General features: G+C 45.2%; 1 protein-coding gene across 1 annotated transcript in view; it reads left to right on the plus strand.

Moving 5' to 3' along the window:
- FKBP1A (FKBP prolyl isomerase 1A) overlaps window positions 1–23,177 on the plus strand; it is a 24,442-nt gene extending 1,265 nt beyond the window's left edge. The window contains exons 3-5 of the mRNA XM_070043648.1: window positions 16,329–16,441; window positions 19,986–20,150; window positions 22,077–23,177. Coding sequence (XP_069899749.1) covers window positions 16,329–16,441; window positions 19,986–20,114 — 242 coding nt within the window. The 3' untranslated portion in view covers window positions 20,115–20,150; window positions 22,077–23,177. The remainder of the gene's footprint in view (window positions 1–16,328; window positions 16,442–19,985; window positions 20,151–22,076) is intronic.
- Window positions 23,178–24,371: the final 1,194 nt, after the last annotated feature.

Raw genomic sequence — 24,371 nt, forward strand, 5'->3', positions numbered from 1 at the left:
GACCCCGCTGCTCAGGGATTAGCTCTACCCTTCTCTTCCAGATCATGGGGGGAGCCCCCTGTTGAGGGAAATGACTTTCTTTGGGAAGGAAAAAAAAAGCAACTAACATTCCCTCCTCCCGTGCTCTTTTATTTCTCTGGCTTTTTTATTTCTCTGGCCCTTCTCCATGTGTAGAAAAGGGGGCCGGGGGTGGAGGGAGTTAGGGACTTGAACTTTTAAAAAGGCTACCAAAGGAGGAGGTACTGAAACCTGTCTTCACGGGAAGATCTCGTGCCTGCAAACGAAGCTGGAAAGTGGTTTTGATGTTTTAAATGGCTGTCTTTGTGGACCACAGTCAGCACCTAGGAGGTCCGCTGGAGGAGAACCTGCCAGTTTGGTTGTTTTTGATCTGCAGGATGAGAAGGGTAACAGTTGCCTTTTACAGTGCTGGGTGAGTGGGCAGTTCATTCAGTTCCCACAGACAACTGGGGCAGAGACTGGGACTCAGAGAGATGATGAGGTGACTTCTGACCCCTTCCCCCAGTTTGTAGGTAGACACATTAGGATAATTGGCTACACCTGTCCCACTCCCAAGTCTGTGCCTCTTGTCCTTGAATCACCCATCTTCTGGTGCTGATGGTAGGACTGGACACCCACATGTAGGCAGAACAACATTTCACTGTGCCTCTTGGTGAAGTGTCCCCGCACAGCATGTCTGGAGCCTTTTCCTAAGAGAACAGATGGTCGTGGGACCCAGAGCACCATCAGGGCTCCCATTGCCTCTTCTCCAAGTCTGTGTTTTCCTCGAGGGCGGCACCCACCCACACGTTCCCAGAACAGCAGCAGGACCCTGGCATGCATTAGGACAAAAGCTTTCTTTTTTATTTCATTTTTGATAAGCCCTACAGAGACGCCCTGGTGAGAAGCCAGCTCTGCCTCTCACACTCACAGAATAGGCTGTTCTTGGGCAGGCGGCTTTGTTCCTGTGGGTCTTTGCCACCAGCCTCCCAGAAAGAACCCATTTGAGACCTGTGGGGGCGTGAGAGGAATGGGTAGGCGCTTTGAGATTTCATCTAGAGCAGTTATGGCTTTTAAGGCACTGGGAACAGAATCCATCTCGAGGGAACATGGTGGGGAGTATCATAAAAATCTGGGGGTCCTCAAAGGCAAGAGGCCCACTGGACCTCGAGAACGGAGAAATTCTCATGATGCTCCTACTTTTCATCTGTGTTTTTCTCTACCTGCCTGCCTCAGTAGTCTCCTGTTACAGCTCTCTGTTTTCCTGCTTCTCCCAAGTTGTAGATGGTGGACGTTCCTGCCTGCCCACCCAGCCTCCTCCCACCCCCGTGCCCCGTTTCTGTCTTCTTTTGCAGATCTAGCTCAGATTGCTTGGCTGTGTGGCTCCAGTGGTTACAGTTCCTAGGAGGGAGAATCTCATTGACCCAGGTTCAGGTCGGGTGAATACTCTAGATCCAGTCCGCTCTGGTCAGGTGTCTGCTACAGCTGATTTGGGGGCAGCTTCTAAGAATCAGCATTGGAAGTAAGGAAGCCAAAATCTTCTCTCAATCACCAGAGATGTGATCATCACAGACTGACTTTGACCACATGGATGTTTTAAATGCTACTGGTGGCTGCCAGTTGTATCCTGGATGCTACTCTCTGGGCTCCCTCTGATACCTTCTGTGGCCTCTAGCAGAGCACAGCATGGGCACCGCCCCAAAAAAGGCCTGTGCCGCCTCATCGTAGTGCCAGAAGGGAAAATGCAAACTGTACTGTCACCAGCCAAGCACCTCCTAGTAGCATGACAGGCAGGCATTGAGGTGGGAGGAAGGAGGTGGAATGGTGATCTGCCAGATATGTGCCTTGAGGATCAAGTGGATCCTCATGGCTCTCTCCTTGCCTCCGGTAGCTTCGTCATCTTTATAGTTGAGCTTGTCCTGACACACAGCTAGGCTTACGTCCCTTTTACTCACATCAGGAGGCCACATGCCTGCCATTGTCAGAGCAGCCTCAAGCAGATTGAAGAATTCTGTTTTTATAGTTGACATCTTGTCCTTGGGATCGGGTTTAAGGTGTCTATAGCCTGGCTTCTGACTGAGGAAAACCAAGGGTCTCTTGGCTTCATCTCCTCAGGAGGTCCACTTGGAGGGACGATGCAGCTCCCAGGGCAAGTGTGGTCCCTTTCCTGCAGCCCCCCTCCCCAGCCCAGCCCCTTGCTTTTCTTTAGCCTCTGTCTCCCCTCTCCTCTGCTTTACTCCACCCACTCCCCTGCTGGGTGTTTCTTGGCTGATGATCTGATGTCTGGAGGAAGGCTCGCCCCTAGCAGAGACTGCTCAGATGGATTCTGCGATGTGTGGCGGCTTCAGGCAGACAGGCTGTAACTGTTTGGGCGGGGCCACAACAGGACCCTTTTCCTTCCTATAGCAGATTGAGCAACAGAAACCAGCCAGGCACAGGGACACAGCCAGTGAACTAAACAAAGACCTGATCTGGTGGGGATGAGAGTAATAGCACGAAGGTGTGACACCTCAGGTGGTGAGAAGCTCTGTGGAGAGAGATTAAAGCAGAGGACCTGGGAAGGGGATTTGCTGCTTTTAGTGAGGGTGGTTGGAAGAGGCCTCTGACAAAATGACATGTTAATATTTGCCCGAAGGAAGCTGGGGAGTGAGCAGTGTGGCTGTCTAGGGAAGAGTGTTCCAGGCAAAGGGAGGAGCTACTGCAGAGGCCCTGAGGCTGGAGCATGCTTGGTGTATGAGAGCGACAGTGAGGAGGCCAGCATGGCTGGAGTGCATTGTGTGAGGGAGAAAGTGGCAGGAGATGAGGTGATGGTGGGGCCTTGTAGGTTATTATCAAAACACTGGCTTTCTCTCTGAGGTGAACCATTAGAGGGTCGTGAGCTGATTTGGGCTTTAACAGGACACACTGCATTCTGGCTACTATGTGGGCTCTTGGTGGCAAGTGCAGAAACAGGGCCCCGGTTGTGTCCTGGGTGTATAGAGTGTGCAGAGGTTGTACCAGGTGGACAGTGATCCCCAAAGAAGATGTGAGTCCTTTGCTGGGTTCAGATCTTAGCTTGGGTGAATTGATCCGCTTTTCTTAGCTTCCATGTGCCATCTGTAAAATGGGAGTAACAGTGCCTGCTATGAGGAGTTGCTGGGGGCAGGTGCATTCTGGGATGGGCAGCAGCAACAGTGACGCTGTTATTGCACATAATCTCATTAAAGGTCCCTGCGTCTTAGGCGCTAAGTGGTGTATTGTCCCTGCAGTTTAGCATTGGCAGAGTTGGATAGGCTGAGACCTTATCACCCTTCCATTTCACAGATGGGGAAATAGGTAATTATAAAAAAGAGATGAATCTGAGTGAGGATTCACCTCAAAACAGGCCTACACGTTGCCTACAGAATATACTGGCTAAGAAAGCTGCAGTTGTTCTCTTCAATTTGGGGACCAAGGGAGGTTTTTAGTGTTTGTTGTTGTTTCTTGGTGGGTATGAGAGGGGCAGGGTTGGGCTACATCAGCTTGGCTGTGTGAGCAAGTTAAGGTGTCAGTCCTTTTTCTCCTCAAGTTTCCTTAACATAACTGGATTTTAACATTTTGAAAATAGACCTTGCTATGGAAGCATTATTTTCTTTCCTCTGGGACTGTGATTACCAAAAAACAGAATCACACGGATGCCGAGCTCTCTTCTTCCACAGGTGAGAGCAGAAGAAGGCTCACTTTAAGTGAACCAAAGACCTCATAGTATTGTTGCATCTACGTGCAACTCTTATTTGTGAAGTTGTCAGACATAGAGAAAAATCAAAAAAGAATAATAGGTCTTCGCTAGTGGCGCAGTGGTTGGGAGTCCGCCTGCCAATGCAGGGGACACGGGTTCGTGCTCCGGTGCGGGAGGATCCCACGTGCCGCGGAGCGGCTGGGCCCGTGAGCCGTGGCCGCTGGGCCTGCGCGTCCGGAGCCTGTGCTCCGCAACGGGAGAGGCCACACCAGTGAGAGGCCCGCGTACCACAAAAAAAAAAAAAAAAAAAAAAAGAATATTAAATACCATGTGCTCACTACCTAGATTCCACGATGGTTGACATTTTGTCATATTTGCCATTTCTGTCTACTTATAGGTATATGTAGGTAGATATCTATGTCGGGTTTTTTGCTGAGCCATGTAAGTTGGAGACATCATGATACTTCTCCTCTAAGTTCTTGAGCATGCTGTAAGAATGAGAGTATTCTCCCTATCCTGCTACTGGTCACATCTGAGAAAATTTTAAATGATTCAGTAGTATCTAAAGCCAAATTCATATTGAATCTACCCCAGTTGTCTTCAAAGTGAAAACCAGAATTCAGTTGAGGTTCAGTTGGGTATTATGTCTATAGTAACAATCTAGAAGAGTCTTTATACCTCACACTCCTTTTCCAAAGAGAGAAGGCTTATTATCTTATAGAATACCCCATGTCTGTCTCATTGTTTTCTCTTGGCTGTTGTCTAACTCCTTCCACTGCCTTGATTTCCAGTAAACTAGGAGTTGAAATGTCTAAATAGTTTCTGGTTAAAACATTTTAACGTGAAGACTTCTTACAGAATGTTGTGCACTTTGTACTCAGCACACCGTGGGGAACATCACTATTTGTAATGCTAAATTTGATCTTTTTTATGAAGGTGCATTTTACCCTTTGCAATTAGTGGGCGGTCTGTGAAGTGCTTGGACATCCTCCATGTGCTCTGCTTCTCATCAACCTTTCACCTACTGGGTTTTACATCAATTGATGATTCTTACCAGAAGAAACTATTTCATTGGCATTTACAAAGTGGTAATTTAAAATTTTTTCTTCATATCTTCTACATTTATTAACTACCATTCTACTATTACACAGGGTAAAACTTAATTCTTTAATCACCAATCACCAAGGCCAGGAGTTGGCTTTATAGTCATCCCCCATGGTGACAAGGGACTTCCCCCCTCTGTTTGTTTGTTTGTTTTTAGTATACTAGGAGCTCATATTTTACTTGGAGCCTTAAAATCATAGATATTCATTATTCTTTTTGGTGCTCACATTGCCCCAAAATTGGCCAGTAGGAGCCCCTTCAGGCAGGCTCCAGTACCTTTTTGACATGCTCCCACTATTTTTAATCATTTCCTTGTTTTACTTCTCTGATACTGGCATCAGTCACCTCTGCAAAGAGCTCTGGTTCCTTTCAGTGGGTCTCATAGACTTTTTTTTTTTCATTAACAACTTTATTGGGTATAATTTATACCATAAAAATTTTAACTTGAACATGTTTGGTGGTTAAAAACTGATTTTTATAAAGTACTGATTGAGTTCATTGTATCTATAAACTCATTTGTCTGCCTTGGAGTTTTCTTTAAAAATAGTACTGTCACCTGCTATTTCCCATGGAAAAGGCCAGGGGTGTTTTGGATAACTTAGGCATGTATTATCCAGTTCTCCCTTTGGTGCTCATGGCAGTACTTGTTGATTCATATTTCTGTTTTTCCTATTTTTTTTTTACCTACTGAGGAACTCAACTGAGTCCTTGCATTTCTTCTCTCAGGCCCCTTTAACTTTGGCCTGATAAATTCTAGCAGTATAAAGAGCAGGAGGAGGAAAGGGAGAGAAAAGGGGGAATAATCAGCTCCTGGATGCTGCTGTCTCTGCTCTCATTGCCTTTACTTTTCCCTTCCCAGGAGCTCAGGCCATCCTGGCCTGCATTCAGTTCCCCAAACACACCAAGCTTTCCCCCCAGGAAGGTCTCTGCCCCTGTGCTTAGGTGCAGCCACACTGCCCCCACTTCCCACCACGTGGCAGGCTCTTCTTGCAGCTTAAGTGACACCCCCTCAGTGGGTCTCCCCTGACCCTTGACTAATGTGTGTCTTCACACATGCACACACACTCACGCCTCTGTCTCCAGCAAGGCTCCCGTCCTTTGCTTTCCCCACAGTCAGGCTGTGTGTAGTTACATCTGCCCTTTCCTCAGGAGACGGCAGGCTGCAGGAGGCCAGACCCACACAAGTGGTGTTCTCCAGGTTCTCTCCCCGTTGGTGCCTGGCGTGGAGTAGGTACTCAGTGACCATTTTGAGTGGTCAGTTAGGACCTGGCATTAGACTCCAGCTGGAGTGTGGAAAGCCCACGTTCCTGTTATGATTGGTATCATACTTCTGTTGCCTTTGGGTTAGAATAAGAAAGAGAATATTTACAACATTTTGGACTTTGCCCAATCCCTGTGGATTGATACAGTTGTAACCACTCCTTCCTCTCTCACCCACACACACAGGTCAGCACACCAAACCTTTCCCTCAGTCATTCAACAAATGTATTAGGAGCTGGGCAGGGGGGGAAGCCTCAACCTTGCCCTGGAGGTGCCTACGTTGTAGGGAGTGCCTTCCCTTGTGCTTAACATTATAAGGGAAGTGCCTTGAGCAGCCCACACTTGGGGCTAGAAGTGCGACGTGGTCTTGGATGTGTGTGGCTCAGGGGCTTGCCAAGTGTGTGCAAGGCCTGGTAGGGGCAAAGGTGCCTTTGATTTTTCTACAAGTGTTGTTGACCATCTGTTATATGCAAGGCACTGTTCTGGGAACCAGGAATATAGGCGTGAAGAAGACAGAGTCCCTGCCTTCATAGATCTTAAACTGTAATGGGAAAGACAGATGATAAATAGGATTAATAAGCAAACATTGGACATCAGCCAGTAGTGCTGAGGGAACAGGAGAAGGTTGAAACTTTAGATAGAACAATGAAGGTGACATTTGAACAAAGACCTGAAGGAGGTAAGGGAGTAATCCGTGTGACTGGGTAAGAGCATTTTAGGCAGAGGAAACAGCAAGCTCAGAGGCCCTATGGTGGGAGTATTCCTGGTGTGTGTATACAGAACATAAGAAAACAGTGTTCTCGAGTGGAGAAGTGTGAGAGGAATCAGAGATGAAGTCAGAGAGGTGGTGCTGTGGGGTGGCAGCTCCTACAGGGCCTTGTAGGCCATTTTAAGGACTTCAGCTTCTATTCTGAGTGAAATGAACTAGGGGAGGGTTTTGAACACAAGGGTAATACGGTCTGACCTGTATTTTAAAAGAATGTCACTCTGGCTGCCATGTCAAATTTAAACTGTAGGAGAGCAAGGGCAGAAACAGGGAGACCAGCAGGGACTTACTGTAATAATCTGAAGCCAGCCTCCAGGATTCATGCCTTGAACCATCGTACCTGACAGCTCCTGCCTCTGTGTTTTCTAGAAAACAGAAAAAAGAAAAAATTCAAGATCATGCATATTTCTACCATTTCCAGATAGCCACTGTTAAGTAGTGTTTCCTTTTGTGCATCTCTTCCCTACCCCTATGAGACATAATGTGGCAGTCTTCTTATATTGTGATAAAATAGAAAATGGAAAGGCATGCCCACCAGAGCTTGCATTCTGGTTTGCATCCTGCAATTCTGTGCATGGGCCCTCCTTTGAAAATACACTTTTGGTCATGGAACCTAAAGCAATTTAACCAAAGGTTAGAAGCATTTTCAGAAAACAGATAAGAAATGTTCTTGCACTTTGTGTGATGGGGAAGCAGAAGCTGGTTCTCTCTTTGGGTCGGAATTTGACTTGTGATCATAGCATGTGCATGGGGTTCTCAGAATTCCAGTTCAGGAAGGCTACCCTGAGTTCAACTGCAGAGGCCTGGAAGTGGAACAAAGGCATAAGCTTTGAATTAATGCCTCATTGTGTAGAATCTCACCCATCATGATTGGGACAAGGGGATAGTTGATATTTTAATCATAAAAGTGACTTGGTTCCTCTAAACATTTTATTTAAATCCAAACATAAATCATTTACTAAAGGGCCGTGTCTTTCTTTTAGGGTGGGTCTTCTGGTGGAGTTTCCTATCAAGGTTCTTGCAAAAACTAATTTTGGCTTCTTTAAAGTAGAGCAAGGACTGTTGTGAGGTCATCTAAGTGCCAAACCTTTCCAGGTTTTTAAGACTTCTTTCTCTGAACATACATTTAGTCTCATCCACACACAGTTATTCACTAGCAATATTTTTTAGTGAATTGCCTTATTGAGTATTTCCAAAATATCAGCTAGGACTGTACTTTTTCTGTTCACACTCATATTTCATTTATTTACACACTATTTAGTTATATTATCTATCTTCAGTAAGTATAACTGACATAAATGGATTTGGGAATAAACATAGCTGATTGACCCTTGGAAAGCATAAAACTCACATGGGAAAGATGGAGTGAGGATGAGCTAGAGACTGGGGCATGAAGGAGCTTTCACAGCCCGAGGCTGTGCAGGCTGTGGTTTCTATAAGAGTCTCTGGCCAGGCAGCTCAGTAAACGGTAGTTGAGAGAGCTTCTGTATATAGTAAGGAGGAAGGGAGGCAGCTCAGCCTAGGTCAGTGTGCCCATCTGTGCCTAGGTCAGTACATCCATTTGGGGATGTTCCAAGTAGCTTCAAAGGCAAATCTTCAGAAAATTGGTGATTTTCAGTTTGGTTCCCCCACCACCATTCAACCATTGCACTTTTTTGTACTCAAGAAACTACCTGGTATTGAGTTAAAAGTAGAAGTCCTTTCTCTGTCTCCCAACTGTAAAGTGGCAAGAATTTTAATATAGTTTGGGAAGTTTGGGGTTTGGGATATTCTGTTTTGTTGTTGTTGTCATTGTTTGGTTTAGGTTTGGGTTTTTTGTTTTTTAGTTTTAAAACTTGCCATATTTGGGGCCCTGTAGAATGCTGCCTGTGAAAACCACCTGCAGAAATTCATCAGCTACTGAAAACCACATTGTGAGTCATGAGCTTTAACTACAACAAGTGGTGAGGCCATAGCTTCAGTGCCTTCTTAAGTCATCTTCCTTTACCCGGTAGAGGGTGTTTGCGGACTGTTCCTTCCACAAAGCAGGGTGCCCGAGAGGTGGCTCCTTTTCTGTTGGATTGTAAGTGAAATGATAAGCTAGGGGTGCTCCTTGGGTCTTGTCTTTTTTTTTTTTTTTAACATTTTTTTTGTTTATTTTATTATTTATTTATTTATTTTTTATTTTTAAATTTTCTTCTACTTTTTGGCTGCGCAGCATGTGGGATATTAGTTCCCTGACCAGGGATCCAACCCGGGCCCTTGGCAATGAGAGACATAAGGACTTCAGCTTCTATTCTGAGTGAAATGAACTAGGGGAGGGTTTTGAACACAAGGGTAATAGGGTCTGACCTGTATTTTAAAAGAATGTCACTCTGGCTGCCATGTCAAATTTAAACTGTAGGAGAGCAAGGGCAGAAACAGGGAGACCAGCAGGGACTTACTGTAGTAATCTGGAGCCAGCCTCCAGGATTCATGCCTTTAACCATTGTACCTGACAGCTCCTGCCTCTGTGTTTTCTGGAAAACAGAAAAAATAGGATTAATAAGCAAACATTGGACATGAATAAGAGAGCAATGAGAGCCTGGAGTCCTAACCACTGGACAGGCAGGGAATTCCCTGGCCTGGGGTCTTAACCACTGCTTCTATGACATGGGCTGAGCATCAGAGACACAGTCCGAGGGACCTTTGCACAGGAGCTGCTGGCCACGTCTGCCTCTGCTGGTTCATTTGGAGCAAGAAAGAACCCTCCCTAACAGATGAGCAGCAGAAAGAGCCGAGCCGTGGGAGGAGTGCTGGGGGGAGAGGACCTGGAGACTTCCCCACGCTCATGCGCACGCGCTCTCTGTTTTTTTAAAGCCCTCCTGCTCCCTCTCCAGGGATTTGAGTCCAGTTCTTCCCCCAAAGAACAGCTAAAACAGTTTGGGAGGAGACCCAGGCGAAGGTGATGTCAACTGCCTTCCAGCCAGAGGCTGCTTTAACAGTCCCTCAGGCAGCCATAGCTTTCACTCTTTTCATGACCTTGTGCATTTAACTGGAGACCCCCCAAATTTTCACATTTTTCTTCCTGACTAGTAATTTAAAAGTGCCAAAAGTAAAAACGGCCATTCTGGGACTACCCCTCAGATTCTTCTCACCATATAGGGAAGACGTCCAGAAATGGAAGCCTCACGCTTGTCCTGCTAGTTCTTAAAAATCATGCAAATGAAGCAAATTGAAAAGTGCTCATGAGTGCCAGTGTTGTAAGTGCCAGGGGTTGAGCTGAGTGCCACAGGGACATAGAACTCTGAGTCCCGGTCTGTGACCTTGAGCTGCGTTCAGTCAGGAGAGACAAGAATTCTTGAAATCGAGAATACTTGGCTATCCTAGGCAATTTCTGGGTCATGAGGTATAGATTTGTGTGGAATCAGAAGTGGAATCAGTCAGTTCTGCAGATAGAAGGTCATGCTGGTGATCCAGGTTTTTGCTAAGAGTGGCTGTCACGTCTGAACTGTAACCTCAGTTGCCTTCTCTCAGCAGAGCGTGCTTTCTCTAGGAAATTACAGTGCTATCTTGGCAGGTGGTTTCACTGTTCAAGGGCTCCAGGTCCTGGCACGGAGATGTCCAGAGTTAAAATGGGAACAACTGCTGAGGCTTGACTTGCTGCCTGCTTTACCTGCTCCTTCCCAGACAGAGGAAGCACCTGCCATCCACTGCCAGGTTGGGTATAGGAGGTAAACATATGTAGGATTTTAGTAAATCTCACTTTTTTCCCTTTCTCCCTGTTTTTTTAAAATAAGTTTTACAGAGGCATAATTGACATGCAGTAAACTGCTGCTACTTAGCGTGTACAGCTTCATACGTTTTGGTATGTTTCTTTGTTCCTCTTTGAAACCTCCCCCTTCTTCCCATCGCCAACAACCCCTGATATGCTTTTCTGTCAGCATAGGTCAGTTTGCATTTTTCTGAAGTTTTATATAAGTGGAATTATATAGTATGTACTGTTTTGTCTGGCTTCTTGCACTCAATAATTCATTCGTTTTTAATGCCAAATAATTTTCTGTTGTATGGATATATTTGGTTATCTGTTCATCAGTTGGCAGATGTTTGGGTTGTTCCAATTATTGGCTGTTACAGGTAAGTCTGCTGTGAATGTTTGTGTATATAAGTCTTTTTGTATAGCCATAAGTGTCATTTCTCTAAATATCCAGGAGTAGAATGGCTGGGTCAGATGGGAGGTGTATGTTTAACTTAAACGGCCAAACTGTTTTACAAAGTGGTTGTTCTGTTTTAAGTTGCCACCAGCCATGTGTGAGAATTCCAGTTCCTCCACATCCTCACCAGTACATACATGATATGATGAGTCTTCTTAGTTGTACTCATTCTAATCGGTAGTAGTCATACCTCCTAGTGGTTTTAACTTGCGTTTTTGTAATGATGATAAGGTTGAACATCTTCATGTGCTTACTTGCCATTTCTTTATCTTTTTCAGTGAAATCTATTCAAATCTTTTGCCCTTTTTTGATTAAGTTGTTTTCTTGTTGAGTTTTGAGGGCTCTTTATATATTCTGGAAACAAGTCCTTTATGAGATACATGCTTCATAAAGATTTTCTCCCAGTCTGTGGCTTGACTTTTCATTCTCTTAAAAGTATTTTTTAAAGTGAAGAAGTTTTCATTTTTGATGAAGTTCATTTTATCCTTTATGGATTGTGCTTTTTAACCTCATATCTAAGAAATCTTTGCCTAACCCACAGTCACAAAGATTATTTCCCTATGTTTTCATCTAGAAGTTTTATAGTGTTCATTTAGAGTTGATTTTTAGTTTGTATTTGATTATGATGTGAAGTTGATCCAGGTTTTTACTTTTTGCCTACGGATATCCAGTTGTTCTAAAAGCCCACTGTAGTTTTCATCTCAGGCATTGTAGTTTTCATCCTTGGAAGTTTGACTTAAATCTTATTGTCCTTCTCTGCTAATTCTAACCTCTGTATCCGTTCTGAGTTGTTTTCAATTAATTGATTAGTTGCATTGTGGGTTGTGTTTTCCTGCCTCTTTGCATGCTTGGTAATCTTTGGATGCTAGACGTTGTGAATTTTATGTTTTGGGGTGCTGCATATTTTTATTCCTAAAAATATTCTTGAGCTTTGTACTGGGAAACACTTAAGTTACTTGGAAATAGTTTGATCCTTTGGGGTCTTGCTTTTTTTTTTTTTTTTTTTTTAATTCTTCCTTTCTTCCTTCATTTTTTGGCCGCACCACGCGGCATGCGGGATCTTAGTTCCCCATCAGGGATCAAACTCATGCCCCATTCAGTGGAAGCACGGAGTCTTAATCACTGGCCTATCAGGGAAGTCCCTGGGGTCTTGCTTTTACGATTTGTTAGGGGGCTCCCGAGCAGTGCTCAGTTTGGGGCTGATTATTCCTCACTGATGAGGCAATATCTTCCTGGGTTTCCTACCCAGTGCCTCATGAACCATTACTTTCTTCAGTCTGGCTGATGGGAACAGACACTGATCCCAGCCCTGTGTAAGGTCTGAGCACTGTTTCTTCTAAACCTTTGGATGCTCTTCCAGGCCTTGAGAAGCTTCCTCAAACACATGCATTGATTAGTACTTACTATACCGAATACCCAAGGGGGACCCTCTGTATACCTCTGGGGGTCTTCCTCTACAGCTCTCTCCTCCCTGGTACTTGTCCTGTGGGCTTGAGCTCCGTCCCACTTTCTTCTCCCTGGAAACTCCCAAGGATATAAGCTGGGGCAGTCATAGGGCTCGCCTTGTTAGTTTCCCATCTCTCAGGGATCACAGTTTTTCATTGCAGTGTCCAGTGTCTTAAGTGTTTAACTATTGTCAGGGTTGTTTCTCTCTCTTCTTTTCATTTCATTTCGCTTATTTTCTTTTGTTAGTTTGTTGTCTTTTTGTTTTTGTTTTAATTTTTGGTTGTTTAGTTAGGAGGGTAAATCTGATCCCTTTTCCTCCATCTTGGCCAAAACTACTGGTTTTGATGTTACAGCTTCTCTTACGTTCTGCATTCAGTACCGACAAACCTAATTCCCACTCCAGAAAGCATTGTATGCACATTCATTCCTGCTTCTTAATGGACATTGCTTCCTCTCTTGCATCACCTCCTTCCTCACCCTGCAAATTATAGCCATATAGAAGGTGGTCTCTTCCTCCGCGTTGGAGAAGTCTTTTTTCTAGCACCTCCTGGCCCCTTTAGCCTTTGCCAGTTGTGTGACATCCTGCTCAGATCTTTGGATATCGTTTACCCTTTGGACTTAGATTATAGGAAATTCCCTCTTCACATATAAGGAACCCATTACCAACACCACCACCTAACCGTCACTGTGAAGATTTCTTCTCCGAGGAAGTAGGTGAGATTGACAGAGGATGACCATGCTCTCAAGTTCTGGAGAGAGGCTCATGTCCTCTTCCCAGGGACAACAGCTCATCTGAAATAGGGTAGGAGAATAAGGATCCTTGGCAAAGCTCCTGCTTAAAGCCCCTTTACTTAGAAATCCTGTATCTTGGCTTTAATGTTTTCTTTTTGCCCCTCAGTGTCCCAGAAAAGCTTAAGGGGGACATTTTCCCAGACCCACAGTCTCTGCACTGAAGAGCATCCACTTCTCCAGTTTGGCTCAGCAGCAGGTAGAGGCTGAGTCTCACCTGTGCCTCCAGCCTGGTACCAGTCAGACAGTTGAAACATCTCACCTTCAGGCAAAGCAGGATGGATGCATGTAACATCTAGAAGTTGCTTGGCAATACGTTTGATCAGGAATAAAAGGAAAGTGTAGGGAGTCTGTCTCAGTACCCAGTGGTTTTTATTGCAGTTAAAATACGATCTTGCTCTGATTGGGTGCATGTTCAAATTTGGTAGGAAATAGTATAATTCTTTTGTAGGTATACTGTATTTTTTTAAACTGTGAGTTGCAACCCATTAATGTATCATGAAATAAATCTAGGCAGTCAAAATCAGCAGTCTTTTTAAAAATGAGAAGTGCATGCCACATAGTAACTTACATGTAAATTTTGCTTCATTTATACACATTTATGTGTGTACTGGTTCCTGCAATAACACACTGGTCTGTCGTCACAGTGATAGCTCTTACTGATGTGGGTTGTTGAGTTCCATTTCTTTGTTACTTCTCTCATGGCAGCGCTGCAGTGGGGTGTACTAAGTAAATGTCAAATAAAATATTTACCTCATTCCAATTAGGTTACTTTCAGTTGCAAGTAACTAGAAATCTGACTTAAGGCAAAGCAGATTTTTAATCACCTCAGAATGCAGGTCTTAAAGGAGGTGGTTTGGGGCTGGTTCAGAGCAATGGGACTACCATTCTGGGGTTCCTGGCTGACTTTGTGGTTACAAGGTGGCTGCCATGGCTCCAGACATCACATCCTTACATGACAGCATGCAACAGGAAGGGAGGGCAGGAGCTTTCCTCCTGGATGTGTTTCTTTTTTTAACCAATGAGGCAGGTCTTTCCTGCAAGATTCTAGTAGATTTCACAGTTGGTCCAAGTGCCCATACTGGCCCATACAGCCACCTCACACCAACTCTGGCATAGGAGGAAGGCTTGGATTGATTCCAGTTCGTCTCCTGGGCCAGGCTGTTGCTGCTCCTGGAAATTTGATGTTGTTAGAATGGGGGGTGGGGGTGCTGCGTCTGGGTTTTCCAAAGGTCTGGAATGTGCTACAGCCTGTGTTTCAGGTGCCCCTCTGGGCAGGTTTTCTCTTTGAGTTTTGTCCAAACAGCCTTTGCAGATAGTCAGGACTTAGAGGCCAGGGACCACCCTCCCATCCTCGGCTCTTTCCCACGTGGCTTCCTCACCTAGTAGTTACCTGTCTACCGTGGTTGCTCAGGAAGCCCTGGGGCTCTACTCAGGGTCTGCTCTAAAGAGCATAGACCAGGAAGAGACTAGTTCTGGTCTTCAGTCTCCTCTCACCCTTAATGGCTGAGTTCAGTTGGGGTGGGTTCAGTGTATGAAGAACCTGAAATGGGTTAAAGGGAACGTCCGTAGTATTATGGAAGGTGGAGACCTAGTCTTCTCCCAGTTTCTCATTTATAAAAAACTATTCAAGTCCTGCCGTTTATCATTCCTTTTATCAGGTAGTGATTGTGTTCTGGTAAAGGAGGAGCTACATGCACACCCCAGCTTGTTAGTTCTGGGGTGCCAGTTCCTGGCTCTGCACTGACTTGGCATGGGTAGATCTCCATCCTCCCGTCTCCCTCTCAGCCCTCAGCTCCAGGCTTCAGGCAGTGTCAGCACCCACTCTGCGCCCAGGACATCTGTCTCTCCCTCCTATTCTGTTAGGACAGCAGTTCCTTCCCGCCTCCCCCACCCCGTTTCCTATTTTGTCAAAATACAGAAAGTCTGGTGGCTGTGATAAAGCTGTCAATTGGTCTCTGCTTCCCCATTCCACCTACCAGTGTTGACATTGTTTTTTAGGCTGGGATTTCCCTCCACCTCTGAAAACATACAAACACAACAGACTTCTGTGTTTTGCTGGGTCTTCTGAGTGTTGCTTAATTTAGAACCATGGTGGCTGCCCAATCTCCGCCTCCAATGAAATCAGCTTTGTGTTAGTTACATGTCAGCAACTGGCTGGCCCCTTCCAGTCTAGGATCCTGGTGTGAGTTTTCAGGACCTCAGTGACAGCTATCACAATTGGCTGATACTGGCTTCCGGAGAAACCAATGTGATGGTCTTTTTTGAGCAAGGAGTTGCAGGTGTCTATTCGTCTTTTGTCGTGGCACTCACCCTCTGGCATCTCCATCTCTGGAATGCCCCCATTTAGTTGAGGTTGCCATTATGGGTTGTCTCGCTTCTGGGAAGCTGGAATAGTAGAATGAACATGGTTTTTGGATTTATAGCCTAGCTTTACAAGTTCACTTCTCTCTGCCTCCGTTCTGTGAAATGGGGACAGTGCTGTGAGAAGGATTGAATAAGTTCATATGTGGAGAGTGCCTAGCCCAGTCTCTGACTCGTAGTAGAAACACTGCCCACAGTTCAGAGTCGTTAGCAGTTCACTGGTGAAAGGTTTTTGGTGTCTTCCAATGCCACTTCTCTGATTCTCCGACACCAACTGGTATCCTCCAGTTCAGTTAAGTTCTGACACTACCCACATCTCTGTAAAAGGTGACGAATGAATTGAGGAAGGAATATGGCTTCTTGCACATGGAGTGACTTTGAGCTGTTCTGTGTGCCTAAAGGGCCCACAGTTACTCTGTCTGGGAGGAAACCCACAGGGTGCTGGGAATTCCTGCTAGGAGTGTGTCCACTTCCCCATTCTCCAGAACAAGGTAGACTACTGCCTGCCTCTGTATCAACTTACTGCTTGGAGCTGGGGAAGAGCGTTCACAAGCCTGGAGTAGAAGGACTACCCCAGCTCCTCAGAGGCCCACTGAGGACACAGGAAATCCTCCTAGGACACCCTGCCAGGCCCTCCAGTGCTGGCCCGTGGGACTGGCACTCTGCTGCTGACTCTGACTTGCCTCATGTCATTACTCCTCGTTGCTCATGTTACAACTGCCCTTTTCCACAGGGATGCTTGAAGATGGAAAGAAATTCGATTCCTCCCGGGACAGAAACAAGCCCTTTAAGTTTGTGCTGGGTAAGCAGGAGGTGATCCGAGGCTGGGAAGAAGGGGTTGCCCAGGTATGCTCTCCGTTGTTTCTTTGTGTTTCCTAGTGTCTATTTCTTAAATTACGTTTATAGGTGGGAAAAATTTCACTCCTAGCTCTGTCACCCAAGTAACTCCTTTTATTAATGTTTCTTGTAGAATTTCTTTAAGTGCCCCCCCTTTTTTCTCTTAGACACACACACACATTGTTCTGTGCTTTGCTTTTTCACTTAATCCATATCTGATACTTTACATAGCAGGATATAAAAGAGGAGGAAGCTCTCCTCCTCATAGAGCTACACAGTGTAGGCAGACCTCAGAGATATTGCAGGTTCGGTTCCAGACCACCACAATAAAGCAAATCTTGCAATAAAACAAGTCACGTGAAGTTTTTGGTTTCCGAGGGCATATTAAAGTTATGTTTACACTGTACTATAGTCTGTTAAGTGTGCAATAGCATCATGTCTAAAAAAACAATGGACAGTTTACCTTTGAACAATGTGGGGGTAGGGGCATCCCTCCCCCGCCCCCTGAACAGTTGAAAATCCACGTATAACTTTACAGTCGGCCCTCTGTGTCTGCAGTTCCTCATCCAGGGACTCAGCCAACCACGGATCACGTAGTATTTAGTATTGAAAAAAATTCACGTGTAAGTGAACCCACATAGTTCAAACCCGTGTTGTTCAAGGGTCAACTGTACATACCTTAATTTAAAAATACTTTATTGCACAAAAATGCTAACCATCATCTGAGCCTTCAACAAGTCATAATCTTTTTGCAGTAGTAACATCAAAGATCACAGATCGCCATCCAAATAATAATAATGAAAAGGTTGGAAATACTGAGTGAATTACCAAAATGTGGCAGACATGAAGTGAGCAAATGCTATGGAAAAAATGGCACCAGTAGATTTACTCAACAGAGGGTTGCCACAAACCTTCAATCTGTAAAAAACACAGTATCTGTGAAGCACAGTAAAATGAGGTATGCCTGGATTCCCTGGATTCCCTTGGGTGTGCTGTAATTTATTTGACAAGTACCCTATTGATGGCCATTTGGGTCATTTCCAGTATTTCGATATTGTAAACAATACTTCAGTGACTAATCTTGAATGGACTTTATTTTACATTTGTGCAAGTGTTGCCATAGGCAGATTCTTAAAAGTGGAGTGAGTGGTTCAGTGGCTGTGCGCACTGGATTTTGACCTACTGCCAGGTTGCCATCTGTGGGGATTACACTGAGTTGCCACCAGCGGGCTGTGAAGGTGCCTGCTCCTCCCAGGCCCTCCAGCACAGTGTGTTGTTAAAAACTTTTGGCTTCAGGACAATATAATGAGTGAAAAATGTTATCTCGGTATCATTTTAATTTGTGTTTGTCTTACTATTGACCATGTTGTGTCGGACCACTTCTGAGAGGTCAGACTCATGGAGAAAGTCATTTTGCTTGTCTTAAGTGTGTTTCTTCACCTCTCACCTCCCAATTTGTGTAAACAGCTTTTGTTCTGCCAACTCTTCAAAATTCCCAGTAGATAGTAGGGGACCCAGGGTTGCCAAATTTCAGTTGGATTTTATCCTTCCACTAAGCCCAGGAATTTTCTTCTTGGCACTAACCAGGTAAAGGGATGTTTACGGTGGCATAAGACCCAGCGAGCTTTATAATAGGCCCTGCCACGATGGATAAATTAGTCTATTTCCTCTCACCAAAGAGAATTGGAGATTTAACCAGTGTGGAGAGAAGGATTTGTCTTTCTCTTTTCCAGAATACACTTTGCTCTACTTCCTCTATAAAATATCACTGATTTATCTCCAAATAAACTGCTTAACTTTCAGAAACTTTAAGCTATCCTATTCCCAGGTGTCTAGATTTTTGTTCCAGCATGACTGAGGGTTGGCAGTACAAAAAGGAGAGGATCTTTGTGGCTTACTTCCCTTTGGAAACCTCTTCAACTATACCTTTCTGTCCCGTCCTGTTCCCACCCCAGAAGTCTGGCAGGCTCTTGCGTCTGTAGCCCATCCCCCATCTCCCATGCCAACCATTGTCCACCCCACAACTCATCTTCTGTGGCTGTTCCAGCACTGGAACAATCATTGTGTTGTGTGTTCTAGGAGCCATAGCTGCCACCAAGATAGTGTTACCAGTCTATTTCACATCCCAGGCTTGGTGAGGCATGGTGGGGTGTTGGGGAGATGCCCAGTCTCCCCCTGCACCCAGGGTTCTTTGGGTCAGTCACAGCTCTGTTACTTGTGAGAAGTCTGGGTGGTCTGAGACCTACATAGAGCATCTTCTTTTAAATGCCTCTGTAGAATATTTATTTAGCAACTAAGTTAAAAGCACAGGAAGAAGGGAGGTTGTCTTGTGCCCCTTTTCCTATTCTCTTGATGTTGTGTTCTGGTTTTCTGTGTTTACAGGTCTGCAATCCTGCCACATGTACTATTTTGGCAGCTTGCTTTTTTCATCTAACGATGTGTCTTGGACGTCTTTCCATGTTAGTATAATTAAGGCCACTGTATTCTTTCTGTTGGCTAACCCGTGGTGCACATGTGCTGTGAAACCACTCCCTTTGCAGTGGGCATTTGGGTTGCTAGCAGATTCTGGAAGTGGAATTGCTGGGTAAAAGGATATGATTGTTTTGAATTTTATTAGATTAAGCCATATGCTTTCAACTATCCTTACTACCTTGGTCCAACATGTCCCAGTTTCTGAAGGGAGCTGTAGGAAGTAAGCCTGAAGCTTTCTCTTCAGTCACCATCTCTTGTTCTGGGTCAGAGAGCCAGGAACGCACACATGGAGACTTAAAAAAGATAGGTAAAGGGTGGGAATAGAGCAGAGAACCTGTTCACTGTTCAGAAAATAAGTACTTAAGCTTGTGTATTTGATTAGAAAATGAAAAACTACAAATACATTTTAATAAGTGAAAAATTTCCCTCCACCCTCTGTTCTCCCCATAGAGAAATGATGGTATTATTTGTGTCCTTCCAAAGATGTTTTCTGTTTATACAGGCAGGTATAAATATATACTTTCCTCTTTTCCACACAGTTGGTAGCATGCTGCTTTGTACAGTGTAGTTTGTACCCCAGAAAATCATACTGTCCTTTTTAGTTTTTCTGTATTTCTGAGTACAAGTATAAATCTAGAAAGTATAGAAAAGTATACTGCCTCAAATATTACTTTCTGTGTGTTTTCTTTTAAAGCAAAGTTTTGATCAAAGCACTCCTTTTTGAAGAGTATAGATGCCTCTAGTGACAGGCCACTGAAGGATTAGGTGGTGACACTTCTAGAGTGATGGCTGCCCAGAGTCAGATCGGTGGGACCTGGACAGAAAGCTTGAGAGCCTGATGGTTCTGGGAGGCGAGAGGGAATTTTATCTGCTGTCGGCTACCTTGGAGCCAGATATAGGGCTCATCCAGCCTGATCACCTACCTCCACATCCCATAGAGGGTGTGCCTGCTGCCCAGGCAGCCGTGCAGTCACTGGAATGTCCTAGTCACACCGTCCTGGCAGGTAACCACAGCTCTGCTTCTTAAGGAGATATTTGGGGGGTGCCTCAGCTCATTCATTCTTCCTTGCTCTTTTCACAGATGAGTGTGGGTCAGAGAGCCAAGCTGACTATCTCCCCAGACTATGCCTATGGCGCCACTGGGCACCCAGGCATCATCCCACCAAATGCCACTCTTGTCTTTGATGTGGAGCTTCTAAAACTGGAATGACAGGAATGGCCTCCTCCCTGATCTCCCCATTCTTGGGTAAGGATCTTAGTGCTGAAGGACCTTCCTTTAACTCCCTTTGCTCCTCCCAAGTCAGGCACAGTGTTTGATGAGCATCGGAGAGAACCAAAAATGCCATGGGTTTTTTTCCCTTTACATTCTTCCTCTATTGGCTATCCTTTCAGTTTTAAGTGTACACCTTGGAAAGGAATGGCATGTGCTCTTGAAAGAACTCGTGGGGATGGGGAGCTGATGGTAGCTGTTTAAATTAAGTATTTTTATATGTAGCCTATAAACTAAAACTGAGTTGGGAACTGGAAATATAGGCCAAATTTTTAGTGCCAGCATTTTAGTTCTTTAGAGGTAAGATTGGGATGACTGACTTTGTTTGCCCTGCCTAGTTTCTGCAGCTCCCTCATCCATACAGTCTGTGGTTACTGCCTGTTAGAGGATATGAAAGAGGCATTACCACCTGGGCCACCTGCCTCGGGGAGCAAGCCCAGGACACACGAGGACAGACAGCAGGCCAGCTTGTTATCAGTGGGTTGAAAGGTGAGGCCTAAGGATGCTTATGAAGTGTAAAGGATGCTCTCAGTCTAGGAGAGGCTCTTAGGGACCTAAGCCTTTCTATGCAACAGGTGAGGAGACTGAGGCCCAGAGAGAGAGAGGTCTTACTCAAGGTCACATCCAGACAGTGGCAAATTAGGACAGAACCCTTTTCTGCATCTCCTTCCTGGACCTTTTTTTCCTTCCTCTACCCTCATTTCTAGGCAACCAAACTCAATATCCTAATGGCGTCTAACTTTTCATGTGGGTATTAGAATCATAAAACACATGAATGTCTGTCATCTTCTTTCCACATGGCCCCAGACCTCTGCATTTGCTCCCCTCCCGCCCCTGGAACCAGAGGGTCACAGCCAAGGGCTGGGTGAGAATGCTTTTGTTTGAAAATGGTAGCAAGTGGCAGCCAGCCTGTTATGGAGTACCTTTGTCCTACTATGGACTTTTTAAAATAGAGGAGCCTTTTTTATTATTAGCTATTTCCTCCCAGTGGTTTGATCCCTAAACACCTGGGTCATCCAGGCCTGGTCAGGTTTGAGGACGCTGGCTGCTCCACTTGTCATTCCTGCCGGGAGGGAATTCTGACACTTTATAGAGCCTCTCTCTGCCCAGAGGTCTACACCTAGTCCTCACCCTGGAAAGCTGAGTCCTTTGAACATAATGTACTTGAGGAAGCCTTGGAGTTACCCTGATTTGGGAACAGGCTTTCTGGAAATCTGGAAGGACAGAGGAAGGGGAGAAAGAGGGGAGAGAGGGCTGAATGGCTATGAGTCACCCTGGCCTAAGCCTCCCCACACACTGCCAAAGCACAGCTCAGAGCTTCTCGAAAGGGTCTTGAGGGAAAGCCCAAGGGCAAACCCAGAAAGTTACAGGTTCGAGTGAGTGAATGAAGACTGCAGACATTTTCTCGGTCTGTTCAACATGAGGAAAACCAGCTTCGGGCTGTGCACATTAAAGCCCCTGGGAAGCTTTAAAGACTCTCTTGATGCTCAGGCTACCCCCCAGACCAGTTAACCGCCACCACTGGGAGTGGGGTCCAAGTGTTCAGGTTTTTTAAAGCCCCCAGGTGATTCCTATATGCAGCCAGGTTGGAGACTCATTGATAATGGGAAACTGTATTGTCAGCTGCATTGATGGACTTTGCCTCTCCTGCTATCCTCAGCAACAGAAATGTGACCTTAGGTTTAAAAAAACACAACCAAGGTGAGCAGAAAGAGGCTGCTCACCTGGGAATCCAGCCGGAGCCCAGTGGGCCCTCCCCAGCTGGAGCAGAAGGGGCGAGGGCCAAGTCAGACCTCACAGCTGTTAGGGAAGGGACTTGGTGTGGCAGCAGCCTGTGGCTGTCCCTACTGCACCCAAAAAGCACTGAGTTGCTGGAACTCACCAACTTTCTGTCCCCAACAGATGTGCCATGGAAGGATCTGGCGCCTCCAGATGCGCACAGCGAGTCCGTACGGAGCTTTTCCTGATGTTCCACTACACTCTTTGTATAAACATCTTCCCTGACTGAATGTGTTCTGTCACCGGCTTTGCTCTTCCCCTTTCTCCTCGTATGTGTGTTGACCTGAACTATATGCCATAAACCTCAAGTTACCCATTTTAGTTTGTTTTCGTTTTGGGGTGAAGATTGAGTTTCAGTCCTTTGGATCTAGGTTTCCAGTTAAGTACTAGTCAAGTATTAACAGCACAAATAATGGGTTAACTTTAGAATAGGAATTGGTGTTGGGGGGAGTGCAAGAATCTTTATTTTATTTTATTTTTTTTTGGATGAAAGTTTTATCTATTATATATTAAACATTCTTGCTGCTGCGCTGCAAAGCCATAGCAGATTTGAGGCGCTTTTGAGGGCCGAATTATTCTCCAAGTTGAGAGATGTCCTCGGGTTGAATTAAAAGCCCTACCCAAAACTAAAGTGGGAAGGGGAGAGCCTTTGCCTCCACTGCCCCACCCCCACCCTCCCCTTAACCCTCTGCCTTTTGAAAGCAGATCATTTTCACTGAGATGTTGGACACTGCAGGTGTGTGTCACCGGGCCAGCAGGGACCTCTGAAGCCTTCTTCATGGCCTGGCTTTTTTTTTTTTTTTTTTCCATCCTGTGGTTTTTCTAATGGATATTTAGGACTTTTGTAATCTCATAGCTATCCAGGCCCCACTTCCTAAATTTTAAGAACTTTAATCGAAAGTTAAATTGAAGGTGCTGTTTGTAGACACTTAACACCCATGAAAGCCCAGCCATCATGACAAATCCCTGAGTGTTGTCTTAAGAAAATGATGCTGGTCATCACAGCTTCAGCATCTCCTGTTTTTTGATGCTCAGCTCCCCCTGCTGATCTCAGAGTTTCCTGGCTTCTCCTTCCTCCCTCTCACCCTCTGCTGTCCTGTGTAGTGATTTGGTGAGAGAAATTGCTGCCTTCTCGCCCACCCCCACCCCACCCCACCCCCTGCACTACATATGAGTTTCAAGTTTTATTATTGCAATAAAAGTGCTTTATGCTGGCTTTTCTCAGCTCTGTGTGATGGTGGTTACTTTCAGGTGCCTCCCCCTGCCCTTTGGTGCAAGGGGATGGGGTTGGGGCATGGCAGTGGGGGTGCAGTGCTGGAGGCTGTGTCTTAGCAGAAGAACTGCAGCAGGAACGTCCTTCCCCGTTGCCCTCTTGGGAGATGGGATGGGGGGCAGTAGATCTGCATCTTCACCCATGGAGGGAACTTTGTGGAGGTCAGGCTAGGGTCGTCAGGGAGCCCCACCCCCTTGCCCACCATCAGATGTTCATTAAATGTGTGGTCTGGGTAGAGTTCTATGCTGGGTTCTCTGTGGTTGCCAAGAAGTCGGGGATGCAACCAGCAGCAGAACCGAGCCACCACCCATTTGGGGATGTGTTACCAGCAAATTGATGAAATGTTACGAAGGGGAAGATTTGGGTTTTAAATACGTGTTCCTTGGTGACACTTGGTGTGGAGGCTTTTTGTCACGTGGACGGTTTGGTTGCAGTAGCTTCCCTGGCCCTACCCTGTATATGCTAGTCATATTCCCCTCCTCTGGTCACGGACACCAAAAATTGTGGTGTCCCACACCTTTCTAGACACCTTCCACAATTTCCCTGGTTGAGAGCCTTTGATTTTAAATAGAGAGATGGTTTAAAGACTTGCTTAATGATTTTCCAAATCCATCCTTTTATTAATTTAAGTCACCAGAGTATCATTTCAGGGTTATGTCTTATTTTCCCCAAAATTCTTTTATAAAAATTGCCAAGCAACAAATAAAAGATTTTTCTCATGAATATCCATATACCCACCACCTAGATTCTGCCATAAACATGTTACTGTACACCTGTTTATCACATATTTATTCATCCCTCTGTCCCTTTATGTTACATTTCAGAATAAACAGCAGACATCGCTACAATTTCCCCTAAATAGATACCATTAGAATTTAATATTTGTTTACACTTTTGTACCCTAAAACCCTATCAAAATACAGAAAATCATCTCAGAAAGTTCCCTTATGCCCTTTCCCAGTCAGTCCCCAGCCCACCCCCAGAGGCAACAGTTGTTTCGCTTTTTCTACCATAGTGTTGCCTGTTACAGAATTTAATTTCAGTATAATCTTAAATGCTATGTCTTCCTTCACTCAGACACATAGGGAAGCTTTTAGTTCTCACTGAACTTCAAAGTTCAAAGAAATCGTCTGGATCAGGGTCAG

Source organism: Globicephala melas, chromosome 15 (genome assembly GCF_963455315.2).
Source record: "Globicephala melas chromosome 15, mGloMel1.2, whole genome shotgun sequence".
NCBI classification, from domain to species: domain Eukaryota; kingdom Metazoa; phylum Chordata; class Mammalia; order Artiodactyla; family Delphinidae; genus Globicephala; species Globicephala melas.